We start from the raw sequence: 18,625 nt of genomic DNA on the forward strand, positions 1-18,625 counted from the left end.
TTAATCTGTCTTACAAGGAAGGGAGCTTACTTGTAATCAACAAACCTAAAGTATCTGTACGTTTTAGTAATTATTATTCAGTGAACCATCAGCTCTTGTGAGTGCACCCAAAACAAAAGGAAATAAGTTTTGAATGCATGTATGATCGCTTTACTACACGTGTTTATAGTCTTGGCTACAAAACTTGGCATTACTTACAGCATCCGGACCACCGAGGAAACGCCTATCCTGTCACTGTCTAATTTTGCCGGTAAAAAGGTTCTTTTTCGGCGATTTTTACCAGCAAATCAACTTGATTTTGTGTTTGTTATTTTTTTATAGTTATTTTCCATAGTCTCAAAAAGGTAGGGCTAACTAAACATGTGCTTGGATACGAGTTTTATTTCGCCCGTGTGTTTACCCAAACATATCATGCAACAGGGATAGGAACAGTACTTTACCTTATACTCCTGGTATCTTTTATCCCAAGAAAAGAAAAAGAGTTATAACATAGCGTGCGCGCTAGTCATATCTAATTCCTATTGAGCCATCATGAACAAAATCTTTATGTACGCACGGCCGTGCTCAATAAAATGACGTGCAGTTTCATTTCAGCTGCAAAACTTCCGTTGCGTTTAGTGCGAGTTCCTTTTGTTTAAGTTTCGGCAATGTAAAGATTATTCTGAACAATCCAAACCCTACTTCGAGCCTGACTTTTGCCGAGCTAAGATGTTTACTTAAACTTGAGTATTTTGACTTTGTTTGTCTACATTTTCATCGAGTGTTTTTGACCTTGTTTGCCTACAATTTCATTATAATAATATACATGAAAAAAAAATTACTCGAAACCTGATTGGCTGAGAGCAGTGCAGTTCAAGAGTAACACCAGTGCAAAAAGTGTAACACCGGTGCAAAAAGTGTAACACCAGTGCAAATTACACATCGTAATTCTGAGTCATGATTGGCTGAAAGACAAAAGGAAATTTTCTAATCCAATGATATCACATGAAATGATGATGAAAATTTTGTGCGGAAACTTTCAAAAGTTTTCTCGAATGAGAAAAAAAGACTTCAAGAAAGATCTTCCGGCACTTCCTCCACGCGAATTTTTTTCATGTTTATATTATTAATAAGAAATCATACGGTTTTTCTGGTTCAATTTGAAATTAATTTGCACTTGACAGTTTTTCAAAAAGCTGAAATTGAACTCGAAACCGTGTAATTACCTAATATACTAATTAAATCGAAGAAGCGAATTTTTCGTCGACGGTTTTAGAAACCAGGTTAAACGTTTTCGTTCAACTGATTGTGGCGTGTGAGGATACTAATGACCTTTGTTTTCCTTCACCGTGCATTGTGAGAACTTTGTAGTTTATCACAAATAAAACAGGTTTTAGCGCCCAATATGTTGTCGCCATGTTATATAGATGTCGTCATGTTATATATACGCACGCTAAGCATGAACCAATTCTTTATTCTTACCTTCACTTCACACATATGAGCTTTTTCGCTTTGGAAATCCTTCAGATATAGTACCATTCGGTGATGTTACCAAGAGTGGTACATGGTAGAACCGGTATGGTAAAGAGGAAAAGGTCTAGTTTGCTGCAGAGGTCTTATAACAGAGGCAGGTCAAAGAAGCAACATTGGTTTATGATCCTTGGTACCACTGGATAACTCTCTTGCATTGGACCATTCGGGCTCAGTGATGACGATTTCTACTCATCTTAAAATATTTGTTTAGCGATTTACCATAAATAAGTTTATCGCTCCAGAAATAGCCTTCCGGTCCAGATTCCTGCTGGCTAAGATTTCGTGCAGCTTAGAAACAAGTTCCTGTTTTAGTTTTACGCTTTTCCTTGGATAATCCAAAATGTTTCTACGTAGAACACATTTCTGGTAACAGGTTTAATTTTCACGGAAAAACAACCTCCGCCATATTTTTCCCACGCTGCTCGCATGTAAGTTTGCATAAAAAGCGGATATGACGTCACGGACAAAAGCGATACGGACCAGTGATCCAGCCGTCTGTTGGGAGGACTATCAACAAACGGACTCCCAAAACGGCTGGAAATCGAGCCTAGGTTTGAAGTTGCCCAAGTAAATATTAATCGAAAATATATCAAAAACCTCTAATACTTGCAGACGTTGGCGCGAAAGTTTGCTTGTCGGCTGCAAAACTTCAAACATTTGGCAACCCGCAAAAATTGATATTTGCACCCAATAGGCCAATTCCGAGTTACCCTGGTGAAACTATTCATATGATAATGTGTTCCTCCTACAGGTTCATTTTCATTTAAATCAAATTCATCTTCGTATGGCAGGTTTTACATGAGGACTCCTTTTGAAAAAGAGGCACGAGATAACTCGGAAATGGTCAATTAGAACATCTTTTTTTTGGTCACGCAACCGCGCTTACATGATCAAAGTGCTCTGTGAGCAAACTTGTGAATTGAAGAGGTGAATAAAATCAGTTAAAGGATTATTTGTACAATACGTGTTTAGGCTTGTTGGATCATCTCGGGAGTTAGTTATGCGACTATCTGTATAGTGTGTTTTTAGAGAATTTTTGTTTGTACTCTTCTTTTTGTGTAATAGTAAATGTTTCGCTTGACACTAGCTATGAATTATGTTTATTAGCCTTGGTAGGAGCTGATGAAGATGAATTTTACTTTTTATTGCATATTAGTTTTAGTATATATAGGTGAGTTTGAAAATATTAATCACACAGCTTTTACAGGAATAAATATAGGCTTATTATTACAGTAGTATGACTCAAGGGTACTTGAAAACTGCTCAAGTTGTGGTACATTGATATAAATGTGATCGATTTGTGCACGGTAGTCAGTAGTATAGCGGTGAATTAATTGTGTTTCTTCCGTTTGTTATCAGCGGTTGTTTGAGAGAGCTTTGGTCTGTTGTCCTGCATTAGATTAATATTGAAATCTCCAATAAGTATGGTGGGTATTCTAGTATCTGTTATTAATGAGTTATGAGGATGAACGAGGGCTTTTATCAACTCTAAAACTGGAACATTAGATTTGAACGGTAGGTACCTACCACACGGATATTTGGAACTGGACTGTGTAGAACTGTTATAGTAATTTCTACATTATTAGTATTGAACCTGCATGGAATTTCTGTACAATTTAAATCATTTTTAATGTATACGGCAGTGCATAGCAACTTCCGATGTTGAAGTTTTGAAAGTCATTTCTAGAAAGAGTAAATCCACTTAGGATATATGTATCGTCTTTATCTGACATACAAAGCCTTGTTTCCACAAAAATATTAACATCAGCTTTTCATCAGTGATTGGGCATTTATAGCATCAGGTAATAAAGAGCGGTAGCTTTGATCCATTAAAGTATTACTGATGGAAAACTAGAATCTGAGTTAGAACATCACTCCAGTAACAACTAAATCAAATATTACGATAATCAGAGAAGCTAAAAAACAATTTTAACTAGTTTATTTTTTGGAAATACTTATTCAGCACGCCTTCATAAGGCTACTTATAGGTTATTGAAGAGCCAATTAAAGTCAATAACGACATTAACGACAACAAGAACAACAGCAGCAGCATCTGCAACAGCTACACTAATTAACTACAAAACCAGAATTTTCCATCAGAATTTTCCTAACATACGCCTTTTAATCAAGGTCGTCGAGCCTCCACTAATGACCACCTCTATAGAACAACCACCTCTCTACAACGGCCACCTCTACATAACGGCCATTTTTTTTGTTGCGCGAACGGTCCATACCTCAGTACAACAATTCTACAAGGACCACCTCTCCACAACAGTAACGGCCACTAAAACGCGTCGCGACTGCCTAAATAACCTATCAACAACGGCCAGTTTAACAATAATTCACGAACGGTGTTAGACTACGAGTAGTCCCTCTTTCGCTTAGTCCGTCGTGCGTGACGCGAAAGAAAACTGCGAGAGAAAAATGGCCGCGCTACATTTTTTTTTTTTTCTCACAGTTTTCTTTCGCGTCACGCACGACGGGACTAAGCGAAAGAGGGACTTCTCGTAGTCTAGAAAGGTGTATGCAAAATTCCATTTTTTATAGCAAAAGGTCAACGAAACTTAATCCGTACCGCGCCTCGTTGGTGTCTGTTTCTGTTTTATTTAAAGGACCTCAGTCATGGCATTTTAAGTTATTTTGGCCACGTGCAAAATTACCTCCAAGTTAAAGGAAACCTGAAAATGATATTTTACTACGATAGAAAAACAGCAAAGCGATAATAATAAACCATAAAGGAGCAAGAGTGGTTAAGGATGGAGAAGATTGACACGGATTACAAACGACCAACAATAAAAATTCAGGCTTAATTCTTCATCATGCGCAAACCTTGACTAAGCTCCTTTAATAGATATATATTTGATTGTGTTATGTATTTATACACACACAAAAAAACATCAGGTGTAATATTTCACCCTTACTGCCCCATAACGGCCACCTCTATCATTAATGGCCACTTTTCTCTGTCCCAAGGCAGCCGTTGTGGAGAGGTTCGACTGTTAAGTTATTAATTTAAATATAAACTAGCAATTGCTTGACTCAGCACCCATGCGACTACTTTACTTGGGCATTTATCATGTCGTCCAATGTGACATCAAAGTTCATCTTCGTTCAAATTAAGCTGATCATAGTCATTTGTTGCTGATGGCTCCACATGGTCATAAGGTGGTACAGGGGGCTGCAAAGGAAAAGAGAATAACATGTCATTTTGCTAACCTGAAGCTGACCGATCGCTTCTTGTAATAAAATTGATTAGGATCCAGAGAAGTTAGAACCATAAATCCCTGTGAAACCAACTGTCGGAAATCTGCGAATTCCTCGGAATTTCTAAAAACGACCACATTAAGGTAGCTTACTACAGTTTTGGTGGAATAAAACAGCTCACCTTCTAACTCTTTGGTAAAATGTTCCAATATGTTTTTCCTTTCTCTATTTACTGTTTATTTAAGTCTTTTACCATTCTATGTGAAACTTGAACTATTAAACGTCAACAAATGGCCAAAACGAACGACCAAGTACCTAAGGAGAGACTTGGCACTAGTGGGTTAAATCACGTTTTTCTCAAAATCTACTTGTATGACCCCACCTCAAAATTCCAGGAATAAGAAATTGGCTCTGATTTAACATTCATACAAAGATCAAAGAACACGACAGGGATATACGACTCGCCCGTACCCAGACCTCCGCCGTTTCTGAACACACCCACGAGACCGGCCACTATCCAATCTGGAATGAGGTCAAGTTTATTGATCGAGATTCTCACTGGTACACACGTAGGGTCAAGGAAGCTATTCACATAAGACTTCACCCTAATAACATCAACAGGAATAGTGGAATTGAAATTCCTGAAGCATGGATGCCCACGATCAAAAAACACAACAACAGGAGAACGGTACAACAGCGGACCACTGAGGGAGCAGCTACTCGTCGGAACGATGGAACAATAGGAGGATCGAAATGTACCAATCACAGCCGACCTTTGTGATATAAATGATACCGTGCAATCAGTCGACCTTATCGCCTGAAGAAGACTAGCAGTTAGCAGTCGGAACGTCGCGATCTACATCTCAAGTGACTACATCGTGAGACAAACGATAATACACTTTATTATTAGAAAACCTCTTTTTGCGAATATCTCGGATTTTTCAACAGCAGTGGTAAACATTTTAAAGCATTAATATAAAGAACGAACGTGACAAGGACACGAAATCTAATTTTATGGAAATATTATGGAATGCACTCGCTACAAGCTGAAAGCTAAGACAGTAGCTGACACGTGTGTGGTGTGTGATTTTGTGGGAGTCACCAGGAATACCATGTAAGGAAAATAAACAAGAAATAAGTAACCTCTCTAGAACTCTATACTTACAATACAAAGTTGCCATAAAACAGAAGTACCTCAATACCATCAAACCTCTCCATGTGTCCCTAATATTGACTTACTGCATTACAGAGGTAGAGATTATCTGAATTCTAACTCGGTTGGGAAAAAAATGAACTTTCTCTAATAGAGAGGCGTCTGAATGTCAGAGGTTCCACTGTACTGGTACTATGTCGACGATTGCTGTTTTGGTTTTTTTTTTGGGGGGGGGAGGGGGGGTAGCCTAGCTCTGTGGTCAGTTTCAGAGCAGTTCACGGCCTGCAGTCAGTATGTATTTGCCAATTTTCTCGTGCGATGGTAAAAAAAGCTTGCCATTAAATGCTCGCAACTGATCAAACTATTTTGCTTTGAAATATTACATGTATTGCTTGAATCCACTTTCTTCTATTGCTGTGCATGCAGTGTGGTTCCCAAATAAATTGCGGTTAACAAACATGGAAACCCTATATTTCCCTGATAAAAAACAGCCTTGCTGTCAATATGTGTACCTGGGCTTAAAACACTTAAGAATTAAAACACATATATCAGAAAGCACCAAACTTAGGACGAATAAAGATCAATTGTAATATTATCAGACAATATCTACTTACCTGAAGTATTAAACGGTTCCTCAAGCGTATTCTTGGCAATACGCCACGTCTATGAAGCCATTGCCTGAGGAGAAGATTACACACAGTTTGGATGCATGCCTAATCCTTGGTCAACAGATTTACTGCGATACACTAGCTGAGAGGCTAGTGAATTATTTTTAACAGTAACATTATTAACTCTCGATATCTATCGCGTGATAGTTGACGAGGGCGCAGTCACTGGAATAAAATAACACTGCTAAGGGAGCGAGTTAACAGATGTTGGATTGCCGTGCAATGAAGAACTGTCATGAGACGTTGATTCAATAGGTCTCCATTCTTTAAAGCAACTGTCTATAAAAAAAACCATCACTTTAACTCAAAATATTATTCATAACCATTTACACGTTCCCAGCTTTATGCTAAACGTTCTAAAAGAGCAAACCCTATATTGCTTTAGAACATAATCGCTCACAAGAGCCCATTCCCACAAGCGACAAGATCTCTCTTTATGTCCAATGACCCCTTCTTGGATTTCCCAAGGTGGTCGCTTAAAAGAGATTCTTCTGTTAGTAAGAAGAAAGCCACTCTTGACTAGCGGCAGTACACTAACAAAAATACCTTCGTACCTTAGCAAGTATACCGCAACCGAAGCTGTCATAGATGCCACCAGAACTGACACTGTGATCAAAGCGATTTGTTTGCTGCTCAGTTTTCCTCCGTCCTTTGGTGGTGTTGAGTTATCTACATGAAAAATACATACATACCTAGCAGTTACATACGAGTTTCTTACCAGGGATTCATTTTAAAACAAAATGGAAACACGAAAACAAACCCTGGCCCAGTATTCAAAACGCCATGTATTGTTTTCATCTTACATACCACAAAAACCCGAAGATTGAATATTTGTTCTTAACAAAAAAAACCCTCCACCGGAATAAGTTTAACTGTACTCTGTTTCAAGAGCATTCCCACCATGTATCCATCTTTCCTGAAATGATAGGTAAAAGCTTGGGTCCACTTCTTTGCTCCTTTAATCATGTACCGCTTAGAATACAATTTAAACTACATAACGGTACGTCGCATTGTGCTCGCAAACTCATCAATGGCTAATGAAATTTTAAGAAGAGAAATCATGAACGTGACAGTGTTTACACGGCCTGGTAACACAGAACAAAATCAGCCATGTTGGGGCACAAGTTACACAGTGAGATTTCCAACACAAAGCAGCTCGTACCAAAATAGACTTTTATGATTTTATTTCTCCATTTTCTCCTTAGTTCTAGTTTCCATTGAGAAGGTATATCAAACACTCAAGATACTGTTTGACCACATTTCCAAACAGCTCAAGGTTTTTCAAAAATACTACGCTATGTGTCATATTGTTAACTCTCTTGTCGGTGATTAGAAATGCGGTCAAACATTTTCTTCCTATTTGATATTTTACTTCCTTAACCTACCTTGAAGTTCCTTAATTATGTACGGCTCACCACCTGCACTACAAAATTGTTCTTTGTTACACATCTTTATGAAGACATTGTAACTTTTGGCGGAATCAAGTCTTTGTAAAACTGCTCTATTTGATGTGGCATCCACATAATATTCACAGTCTGGAAGAGAACCTTGGCTAACATGATAATAATTGCAGTAAACCACATGTTCACCAGGAGTGCCATGCCAGGAGGAATTGCGTGCCAACTGAAAGAAACGATGGCAAATAAGTATTATTAAGAGTTAAATAAAGGATATTACATGGCTGCACGGAGATACGAAATTTCTCTTCAAGAGTTGAAAAATATTTCACGAGTGAGCGCAGCGGACGATTGAAATATTTTTCAGCACGAGGAGAGAAATTTCGTATTTCCAAGCGACCCAGAAATTTTCTCTGTATTAGATACAATTCTCACAATACATAACGACGTTTTTGAAGATTTCCAACCATGAGGTGCTTTATCATATCCAAACTGATTAAGGGTGGGGTAGGTGCTGTCAGCTGAAGCCAAACGATGACGTTGAAAACACTTATCAAGACCTTCATTACCAAATTTATACTAGAGACGAATTATCCGATGCCGAATTTATATTATGAGACATTGGTTTATCCAACTGAGACGACTTATCAGTCTGAGATGAATAAATAGTCTAGGTATAAATCCGGTGCCTAGACGAATTAGGTGGCAAAATTGATCTTGAACTGACTCATCTGTCAGCACGTCTTGCAGACATGCTGAGAAGGATCCGCCGAAGACAAATTAATGAAGAGATTGTCTGTAAATTACAAAAAGACCAGAATATTGATAGCGATCCCTGTTTACATAGCCGAGGATCCTGCTAATTAAAAAAAAAAGCAATTTTCATTTTTTTTCGAGAAACCATCTCTATGTAAAGAAAGGTTAATGATATTGACAAATCAGATGCACAATGAGGTGAAATGAATTTTTAATCACATCCATTGGGATCTTATCATAACCTGGGGCTTTACTCGTTGACAAATTCCTGCAGATAACTTCCAATTCATTTGAATTCATTCAGGTGTGTTGTTGTTATCCCCAAGGAATCAGCAACAAGAAGAGTTTATCGTAGGTATGGCTATTGCCAGGTTAGGACCGATGCTAGAAAAATAATTACGGATTATTAGTCTCAAGCAAATAAATCGTCCGTAGTGTAGATTTGGCCACTACTCTGGATAAAGAAATGAACAAATCAAGTATTTTTTATCGTTATTATACAATGTTGGCTTGTAAGGAAAATATTAACCAAACTTTTTTAAGTCGTAAGTGGAACCAAGGAGTAGAGATTAGAGAGATTGTTCGAAGGCAGAAGAGAGGGAAAGTGGGAAAAAAGGAAACAGAAGGAAGTTAAGCACAGAGCTTACAAGACAGTCAGGCAGGGTGGGGGGGGGGGGGGGGGGACACCAAAGGATGTTAAACAGGTAGCTTACCAGACAGGCAGGCAGAACAAAAGAAGGGTGGGAAGAAAGGAAACTGAAGGCACGGTAGGGGGGTGGGAGAGGGGGGGGGAATCCCTTAATATAGGTATGTGCGGCCCCAAAGGGCTAGGTTTTCAGCATTTTTGTCAGAAATAGGGTATCAATTTCGGCCAACTTGGTCATAAATAGGGTATGGTTTTTGCACCCTAGTCTTGAACTGGGTATGCTGTTAAGAAGATTATAAGCTACTTTCTCAGCAGTATCGATAAGACCATCAACAAAAGCCCTTCACAAATTATATTTACAACAATTTAACATTGGTCTAAACTAGGGAACTAATTATAAGGCAGGTCTGAACAGGGTATCGATTTTAGCGCCAGGTCATAAAAAGGCTATCAAATTTTTCGTCAGCTCATAAATATGGTAGGAAATATCACATATTTCGGTCATAAACAGGGCCGTTAGGGTTTTGGGAAAGCAGGCCGCACACCCCTACCCAATTTTTCTGGCAGTACCCACCCCGGGACTGAAGGGTGCTAACCAGGGAGTTTGCCAGACAGGCAGGCAGGCGGACGAGAAGGAAGGTGGAAAAGTAAGTAGCTGACCACTCAGTAACAGTGAAAAGCCGTCGGTTGAAATCATTTCTAGTACCTTTAAATAGAAAATGTAATATATATTACAATTATTAAACTGTAGCTTCATAACCAGTGTTCCTATATAGGCAGTGTCATTTAAAAAGCTAATACACACCTCCCACTCTACTGTAACATTCCTCAGAGCAGTATTACCAGGGAAGATCGCTGACAAATCTCTTATCACCTTCGATGGAGTATCTGGTTCTAAAATTTAAATTGCAAAACAATTACATAAATATTAACAATAAATTAATTTAATTACATTGTAATTGCAGTTTCTATGTTTTAACTGTACTATTTAAAAAGTATTTACAATGTAAATAGTCATTTTCTTGCTCAAAAAGAAAATCTTGTGAACCTTTTTGTATCAGCACATGACTGTATTGGTCGGTCGCTGAATTATTGGACCATGCAAAATGCATTTGACAAGTTAACTAGCAATATTAATAACTTTGTGCTAGTACAAGAGGTTTTATACATGTACACACATGTACAATGCAAGCCAAGCAAGCGGTTCAGAATTCGGAGTTAGTAAAGTGGTATTAAGGTTACAGTATACCTTCGGGTCGGCAATTTTCTTCAAATTTGGATTTTTGGGTCAAAATAGAGGTCGAAGAATAATCTCTAATTTCTGAAAAAATTTTTGAAAAAGGCTAAATATTGGCGGAGAAATGGCGGTTTTACGTTTTCACCGGAAGTAAAAGTTTACCTCTTGATTGACAGCCCTATGGTGCGTATGCAATCAACCGAGACGATTTTCGCGGGAATTACCTATATGGATGTCACGAATTGACTACTCAGTTGATCAGCATTGTTGTTCTGACTACCCAGCATTTTTGATATTAGGCGTGTCTCTATTAAGTTATAAGTTATAAACATAGACCACGTTTAAACCATGGACCGGTTCGAAAAAGCGAAAACAGCGAAGAACGAATGAAACTACATCAATGGGTGAAGAAGCGAAAGTTCGCCACGCGGATGAAGCTATAGTTATCGTATAAGGCGGGCAAATATTCGTGGTGAGAGAAAAGAAAGGTTCTGTAAAAATTTCGGAACTTGAGAGCAATAACAGGGATGCTGACAGAGACTCTTCTGATGAGTCCGATATCGACGAATCGTCGGACTCATTGAGACCATTTGAAATATTATCCATGCACAGTTGCTCACACACAGTAGCTCTCCGCGCTGTCTTTTGTTTGTTTCCTTCGCTCAGCCACTCTAGCGTTCGTATCCTTTTTAGTCTTCCCCATTTTGCCAGACCAGCTTCAAGAAATACCGAGCTACAGAAAAATTATCTCTCTGCCTTCGGTTCCTTGAGCGCATTGCGAAACACAAGAGTTTTTTAGAGATTCGCGCGTAAATTTCACCAGGAGGTTAACGGTAGTAAACTTTCCCTGCACTGATTGGCTTAGCTACCTGAGAACCTAGTTGAAGGCGTTTGTGGGCAGAGTTTGTTCGCAAAGCAGAAAATTTTTCTTAGCGCTGTTTTCTCGAATAAATTTTTTCACTTGAAGCAGACACTTTAAAGAGTTATAACTCAAAGGAAATTTGTTCAATTGCTCTTAAATTTGGACAGTGGCTAGTTTAACATATAAACTACAAAAGCGTGTCTGGGAATTGTTAATTTCGAAATACTTTTTCTTCGAGAGCGATTTTAGTACGATCACTCCACATTTTTTTAATCCTATTTCGAAAATGTTCTGTAACTTTTTACTGCAATCGAATATGCCAAAACGCAGACACGTTTTTTAAGCGCTTTGGGCCCTGAAACCGAGGAAAAAATTAAATTGGCGAAAAACGAAATTCGCTTTGACTTGTAGCTTTCGAAAGGTGATTCGGGCGCTCGCATTTAGTGGTCGTGAAAAATTCAACAATTCATTTTCTTTCAAAATTGTTGGTATAGTTCGATAGCCAGCTCCATAAGCTTTAATTTGATATAGGGGTTTAGGTATCTACAGCTTAAACTGCACGCGCTACATCACTTGCGCGCGAGACACCCCTGAAGGTATACTGTAACCTTAAATATGCTTTCTAAAGCAAAACGCCTTTGTCTGAAAGGGGTCTACTTACACATACAAGAGTTTAAACTGCACATACAAGAAATAAACTATTTTGATCTAACATGCTTGTACAGCTGTATCAGCACAGAAGACATACCCCCAGCTGGTGTTTTCACAATGCGTGGTCCTTGCACTTCACTTGGAGCACTCTTCTTTCCTTCTTCATTAACAAATCTGACTATTATGTAGACGTAATACTCCATAAATGCCTTCAATCGCCTGAGCAGGGTTATCTCTGTCGAGCTGTTTTTAATAGATATAACCTTGGTCTACAAGGGAAAAGGAACAAACAAAAGATCTTCATCAGGCTCTATGCATGAATATATATGCATCTGTTTAACTTTAATTTAAAGTATGCAGTTTCAACTACATGTAGTTGGTTTTTATCTAACTGATCAACTTATTTACTGTGAAACTCAAAAACCATATTTACCATAACTGCCGCAGAAATTCTCTGGAGCTCATAGGCTAATTTTCATCGTCATTACGCGGACTGACACATGAATTTACAATTTATGCGCTGTTGACGAAAGAAGCGAGAGCGAACAATTTGACAATTTGTTATAATTGTAAAAAAAAACATTGACATTAGTTTCTCATGCATCTGTCCTGTAATGGACAATAAATTTTGTCATAAAACTGTCAAAGTGGTCTGCCGATCCACTCGGCTATCGCCTTGTGGAGCCACAGCTACTTTGACAATGTTATGACAAAATTCAGGATCAATAACAGGACAGATGCATGAAAAACAGGCATCAATTTATCAAAATATCTTATTGTGTAGCAATGAAAAAGCCAATTAGACGCAAGAAAACCAAATAAAATTATTTGCAAACAGCAACTGTAATTATTTTGCAGTTGAGAGGTTTGCTCGAATTTCCTGAACTTTTTTGTGATTGGTCAGTACACGACATGTCAGAATCAAACTAAAGTGTTCACTTCTAATCAACTAAAACAAAAACAACAGCAGTAGAGTTACACTATGCAATACCAACAAACCTTGTTTTCCATTTCATTTCTTGCATGGTACAGTATTTTGTATTCCATCTTTGTGTATCTCCATGCAACCCTTGCAGTCCAGCTGACTCTTAATTCATTCTGCTTATCAGTTGTGACAACATTGAAACTCAAAGGAGGCAAAGGGGTAGCTTAAAGTTAGAAAAAGTCAAAAACAAAAACGTTAGATTGAATTAATACAAAAACAACAAAATATGAATTTTATAATACATGTAGCCGGCAGACAGGGAAATATTAGCCAGGAGAGCACAGAGCATAATTAACAATTATTCCATGAAACCACGTTGGATATGAAGTGATAAATAACCAACGAGCGCGTAGCGCGAGTTGGTTATGATCACTTCATATCCAACAAGGTCGAATGGAATAATTGTTTTAGTATATTCTTAATCGGGTTTTTGCCGCCAATTTTTATTTCAACAATTTTACAGAGCGGAAAATTTTTAAACTTGGCGCACTGTTTTCCATATAAGGTAAAACTCCGACTAATGGCTCATAGTCGGAGTTTTTGAGCCAATCAGAGAGCTAGAAATGCAATAGTCGGAGCTGAGAATATACTAATACACATTAGTGCAACGCATGACAACAACACAAAGTGCAATTATTAGTGTTTTACACAGTCTGAGATTTACTATTTGACAGGTACATTTTCAACCGGCAGCCTGCAGTGAGTGTACAGGCCATGCAGTTCTTAATTTGTGGATCCATAAGGGTTTTCCTCACCCAGTGGCCCGTACAGTCAACAAAGCAACCAAAGTGTTGAGGATGGGGGAGGGGTGATGAGAGAGGACATGCACCACAGAATGGAGGGTAGGGTGCGTTACTACAATTAGGCCAAAAGGATTGGAGCTGGTCAGCTACACATGTATCTGTACCATGCAATCCTTTGTGGTCAATTCTACCTTAACTATGGGTGAGGATAGGAAGGGGTGGGACAGGAGCACATGGGAGGGGACGTAAACGAAACATCTTGGGAGAGAAAGGCTATATTGAAAAAAACACGAATATCCATTTGAAATACTGTACATGTCAATAAAAACTCTATCTTTACTGCATTTCCACTTGTACAGTGTAAGTAAACAGCCCTCAGTGACTATTTAAGGAGCAGACTTTTCAAATCAAAGACATGATCAGTTTTATTGATGCAAGTTCAAATCCCTCACCTAATTGTTTCATATCTTCAACAAACATACAAATGAATGTATTTTACCATGACCATGATTTTCATGGTTAGTGCAGAAATCAATATATTTAAAATAACTACTCAGTTTAAAATGCTTTTCAACAAGATTTGTCCCTCACTTCACCCTACATGTACGATGCACGTATTACAGTGTATGAACATTTTTGTTTTGTTAACTAAAGATGAATTGACCCAGTGTGTTAACTGCATGTTGTGCATGACTATACCTTTAGACAATTGGAAAGTCAAGACACTTTAAAAGTACTGATAGGAATTCAGTCCTAAAATATCAAGGATCATAACTTTCTGAACATTGTTATTACCACTGAAGGCAATATGTACATGTGCCACACCCAACACATGATGCATTACCTGAATACACTGGAATGAATGGTAGATATCGCCAGCTTGTCGCACTTCCAACAACATTCTCAGCAACTACAGACACTGTATAGTTACAGGTTTTCTCACATGGCGAAACAAAATCTCCACTATCTCGTAGCACACAGAAGAAATCTTTATCTACACTCAGAACATTCGTAGGTCGGCAATCTGGGTTACTGCTCCAATTACTGACACTATTATTTATAGTGAAGGAGTCATTCACACACAGCTTGACCGAGTAATTAACAGGCAAACCTCGAGCAACACTTGATGCTGACCAAAACACACGATACTCTCTCTCAAGGTCCATGGCACCCACAACACTGTATCTTAAATTACGTGGAGGACTAGGTGGATCTGAAGAGAAAAAAGGAAATATTAACCAGGTTGCCTAAAAACAATACAGTGCATTGTTATATTTAAATAAACTAAATATATAATATATATAGTTATTACTGGTTTACATTTACATAACTTGCAGAAAAAATGGACCTTAAAACTTCTGACATTGTAATTTTCAGACACCTTTTAGTGCATTTCGGGCAAATTTCGGACGAAAAGGTCGGACACTTTAAATTTACACCTGTAAAACACGAAATCAATTATACTGAAACAAGTTCATATGTGGAAATGATAGTTTTACCCAGCCCTCAAGGTTCTACAGACTGAGATACAATGTACACTGATGAGAAAATTACACAAATTCTGACTTATAATCTCGAGCAGACTGTCTCAAAAAGAACTTCCTTGAGTTCATGAAGGAAACTAAGAGCTTTGAAGTTACTTAAAAAGTCTTATTAATATTATACTGTAAATATTTTGGATGCTTAAAAATTTCAGACAGTTTAAATTAAAATCATCCAAAATTTTTTGAAAGTAAATGTACTAGGCTTTTAAAACAAGAGGGTCCAAACTTAAATGAAATTGTAACTCTTAATTCAGTTACCTGCCACTACAAGAGATATGTTAACTCCTTGCGACATATGACCAAGTTTTGGGCCACACCAGTAAATTCCAGTGTCTTCCCTGCTTGTACTTGATAATGTCAGTTGTACTGTGGCAGTATCAATATGTTGTACTTCACCAAATAACCATTTCTTGTTATGTTGCCATGTTAAATTCAATGCCTGCGTATAATTTCCCACTGAAACAGTGCAGTTCAAAACAAATGTAGAGCCCCTCAATGAATAGTACAAATTGTTTGGCCTTTCTGGTTGAAGTTTATTTATTTTATACTGGAATGACAATTTAATCCCAGATTTGCACTACACTGAGCTTGAGAGGGTTTGAATACAAGGTCTTTTGGTGGCAAAACATATATAAGCTGTAGTTAATAAATCATCAACTAAAGCTTATGTATTGTGTGTATAAATATATTGTGTTTCACTTCAGAAGCACAAGTTCCTAAAACTTATTAGGAAACTACGACAAAAAAGGAAACTCAATTCCGTAGCATTCAAACGTAAACGCAGCACATTCTAGCCCGTTAGTAAGCTGAATTTTACGACATACGTAGTTAAAAGATATGAAGATTAAGTTCTTAAGTTAAACTCGAGTTACAAACATCACTGAAGCTGTCAGTCAAATAAAAACAAAAATCTTACATAAAGCTTCACATTGAAACTTACCACTAAATAACGATCCATCAACAGTAGCCAAAAGAGATGAAAACACTACCAATAGGACAAGTACAATTTCCTCATCATTTGATTTCCCCATCATTTGACTCGCCACGCACAATCAGCACAGTACATTTATATGCCGAACGCATAAATTTTTAATCTTTCGCTGTCTTTTACGAAGACTCGTGAACGCAGATGTTCTTCGCTTCGATTGAGAAAAATCTTCACCGGTTCTTCACATGTTGGACTATTTTTCTTTTTTTTTTCCGCCTCATCTGAATAAACAGGATTATAAAGTTGATTTAGTTCCACCATAGTTACTTCCTCAATCTCGTGATCGTGGTTGCTTAGAACAAGAGTCAAGTATGCATTATTCTACTGTCCTGAACCACTTCATGGCGAGGACTGGGAACTACCCCCGGCCCTCCATCGACTCCTGATCGACAAAACTTCAGCATTGCACACTTTGGTTATTTCGTTTGTTTTTAGTTTGTTTGATTTGAGTTTTTGTTTTGTTTTGTGTTTGTTTTTGTATTTTTGTTTGTTTGTTTGTTTGTTTGTTTGTTTGTTTTTTTTTGGCGGGGGAAGGGGGGGGGAGGTGGGGGAGGGGTTAAAACAATACTGTGGGACAGGAGCATATCACATATGCTCCTGTTTGAGACAGTTCTGGTGCAACGTTAAATGACTTGTCTGACCACAGGGGACCCGAACACTGCATTAAAAATGAAATTAAAAAAAAGTAATAATAAATGCAGTGTTATTTACCAGTGTTTCTGTATCTTTTTGAGTCGTTTAAAAGGGCTTTGAATAGACTCGAAGAAGTTTACATTTCGGATATTATCTCAAGCTATCTCAGACTGCCGCTTTATAAATGTGACGCTACCATTACTTCTCAAATTTCCATTATCGTCGTTAATTCATCGAGGAAGAGATTCCCACATGTAATGGGAACGTCACATTTACAAAGTGGGGCAAAGTGCTGGACACATGACCCACCCCTCCCATTTGGCACAAAACTGACTGAACCACCCCTAAATGTAGGTTGAAAATCACATGACCCACCCCCTATAAAGCACGACAGTTTTGGTTGCCTAATCCAACAAAATCACATTTTGTGTAGGAGATTGTGGTACCAGTTACGTTTTAGATTTATTTCTCGACAATAATACAAAATCTTCTAAAAACTGGCTTGTCCTCCTTGACTCTTGCAACCTTCCGCCCTCATGATGGCGGCCGGGTTACCTTTGATCTCAAAGCTAAAAAGAACAAGCAGCTGACCCAACTCCAAAGGCAGGGAAGCCTGATGAAATGGTTGCTACTCTCAGAGAGGAAAACGAAGAATGCTTGATATGCCAGAAGAGCTTGATCGTTGAAGATCACGAGGGCGGACGGGTTATCCATGGCCTCACAGAATAAGAAGCTCACCCATCTCCAGAGGAAGGGAAGCATGGTGAGCAGCCAAGGGATGTCGAGGACACTTGACTGTAACTGGAAGAATGATGGCTTAGTCATATCTCAGTGGACAAACATGAACGAACTCATAAACAGGACTTCGATTTCTGTCTGATCGTAATTAAAACTAAATTACTGTATTCTTGAGTTTCTATGTTTTGCACCTATTACGGTATTTATATATATGAAATAAGAAAATAAAACTGTCTTTGCCTCAGTACAATTTTTAATTTCCACCGTAATTATCGTCAATATTTAAATTTGTGTTTACTTGTCATAATTGCCAGAAACATTGCATTTTCAAAAGCCAACAGCAGCTTTATTTGCCAGAGTTTAATTACAAGATATTTCCTCTGTTATTACATTTTGTCAGTTTCTAATTAAGCTTGTGCTCATGTTGTGGCCGCGGGCTGAGTTTGTGATCTTCGTTTAGTCCAATAGGACTTTGTTCAACCCCCTGTTATTTGCTAATTTATCTCATTGAAAGCTCGAACACTTGTTGTTATGTATACTTCAACTGTCTCGTCTAGTTAATGTTACTAATATTTAGATATTTTGTTTTAAGTGAGAGCTTGCGGAACGAAGCCGCTCCTTAACGCCATACAATTCATTAGCCATTCATTACTTTGATTTCGTTGGATCGTTTTCAATTTAGAGTAATTTAGTTCGAACTTTCCCGTCCAAGTAACAAACGCATGTAACAATAAGTTCTTAAGTTGAAACTAGAATTTTTTGTTATGTACCAGTCAAATCGAAGCTTCAACATTCCCCTTCCGGGCAACCCCCCGGACATTTGAATTTAACTTTTCAGTGGCTTCTATTATGCTTGTGACGCTGTGTATGTAAACATGGTTTAATAAACAGCACCAAAGAGAACCAAG

General features: G+C 38.0%; 1 protein-coding gene and 1 long non-coding RNA gene across 2 annotated transcripts; one reads left to right on the top strand and one right to left on the bottom strand.

Annotated features, from left to right (window-relative positions):
* Positions 1-3,606: 3,606 nt before the first annotated feature.
* On the top strand, positions 3,607-4,409 carry LOC145499547 (uncharacterized). The gene is made up of 2 exons (XR_014050952.1): positions 3,607-3,863; positions 4,033-4,409. It is a non-coding gene; the product is annotated as an uncharacterized LOC145499547 (long non-coding RNA).
* Positions 4,410-4,500: 91 nt separating this feature from the next.
* LOC145499544 (uncharacterized) lies at positions 4,501-15,744 on the bottom strand. Its single transcript, XM_081479065.1, has 9 exons — positions 15,617-15,744; positions 14,659-15,027; positions 13,086-13,234; positions 12,184-12,355; positions 10,142-10,230; positions 7,923-8,160; positions 7,092-7,206; positions 6,484-6,547; positions 4,501-4,690 (listed from the first exon to the last, which is right to left on the bottom strand). The coding sequence occupies exons 1-9, from the start codon at positions 15,651-15,653 to the stop codon at positions 4,607-4,609; spliced, it is 1,317 nt and encodes a 438-aa protein (XP_081335191.1). The 5' UTR covers positions 15,654-15,744; the 3' UTR covers positions 4,501-4,606.
* Positions 15,745-18,625: the final 2,881 nt, after the last annotated feature.

Source organism: Orbicella franksi, chromosome 10, assembly GCF_964199315.1.
Source record: "Orbicella franksi chromosome 10, jaOrbFran1.1, whole genome shotgun sequence".
In the NCBI taxonomy this organism is placed as follows: Eukaryota; Metazoa; Cnidaria; class Anthozoa; order Scleractinia; family Merulinidae; genus Orbicella; species Orbicella franksi.

Coding starts and splice junctions, on each gene's coding strand:
- LOC145499544 (XM_081479065.1), bottom strand. CDS start 15,653: ATGTCGCAAGGAGTTAACATATCTCTTGTAGTGGCAG. Junction 15,028..15,616: donor CATATCTCTTGTAGTGGCAG/GTAACTGAATTA, acceptor TTTTCTCTTCAG/ATCCACCTAGTCCTCCACGT. Junction 6,548..7,091: donor GTTGCGGTATACTTGCTAAG/GTACGAAGGTAT, acceptor TCTTCTCCTCAG/GCAATGGCTTCATAGACGTG.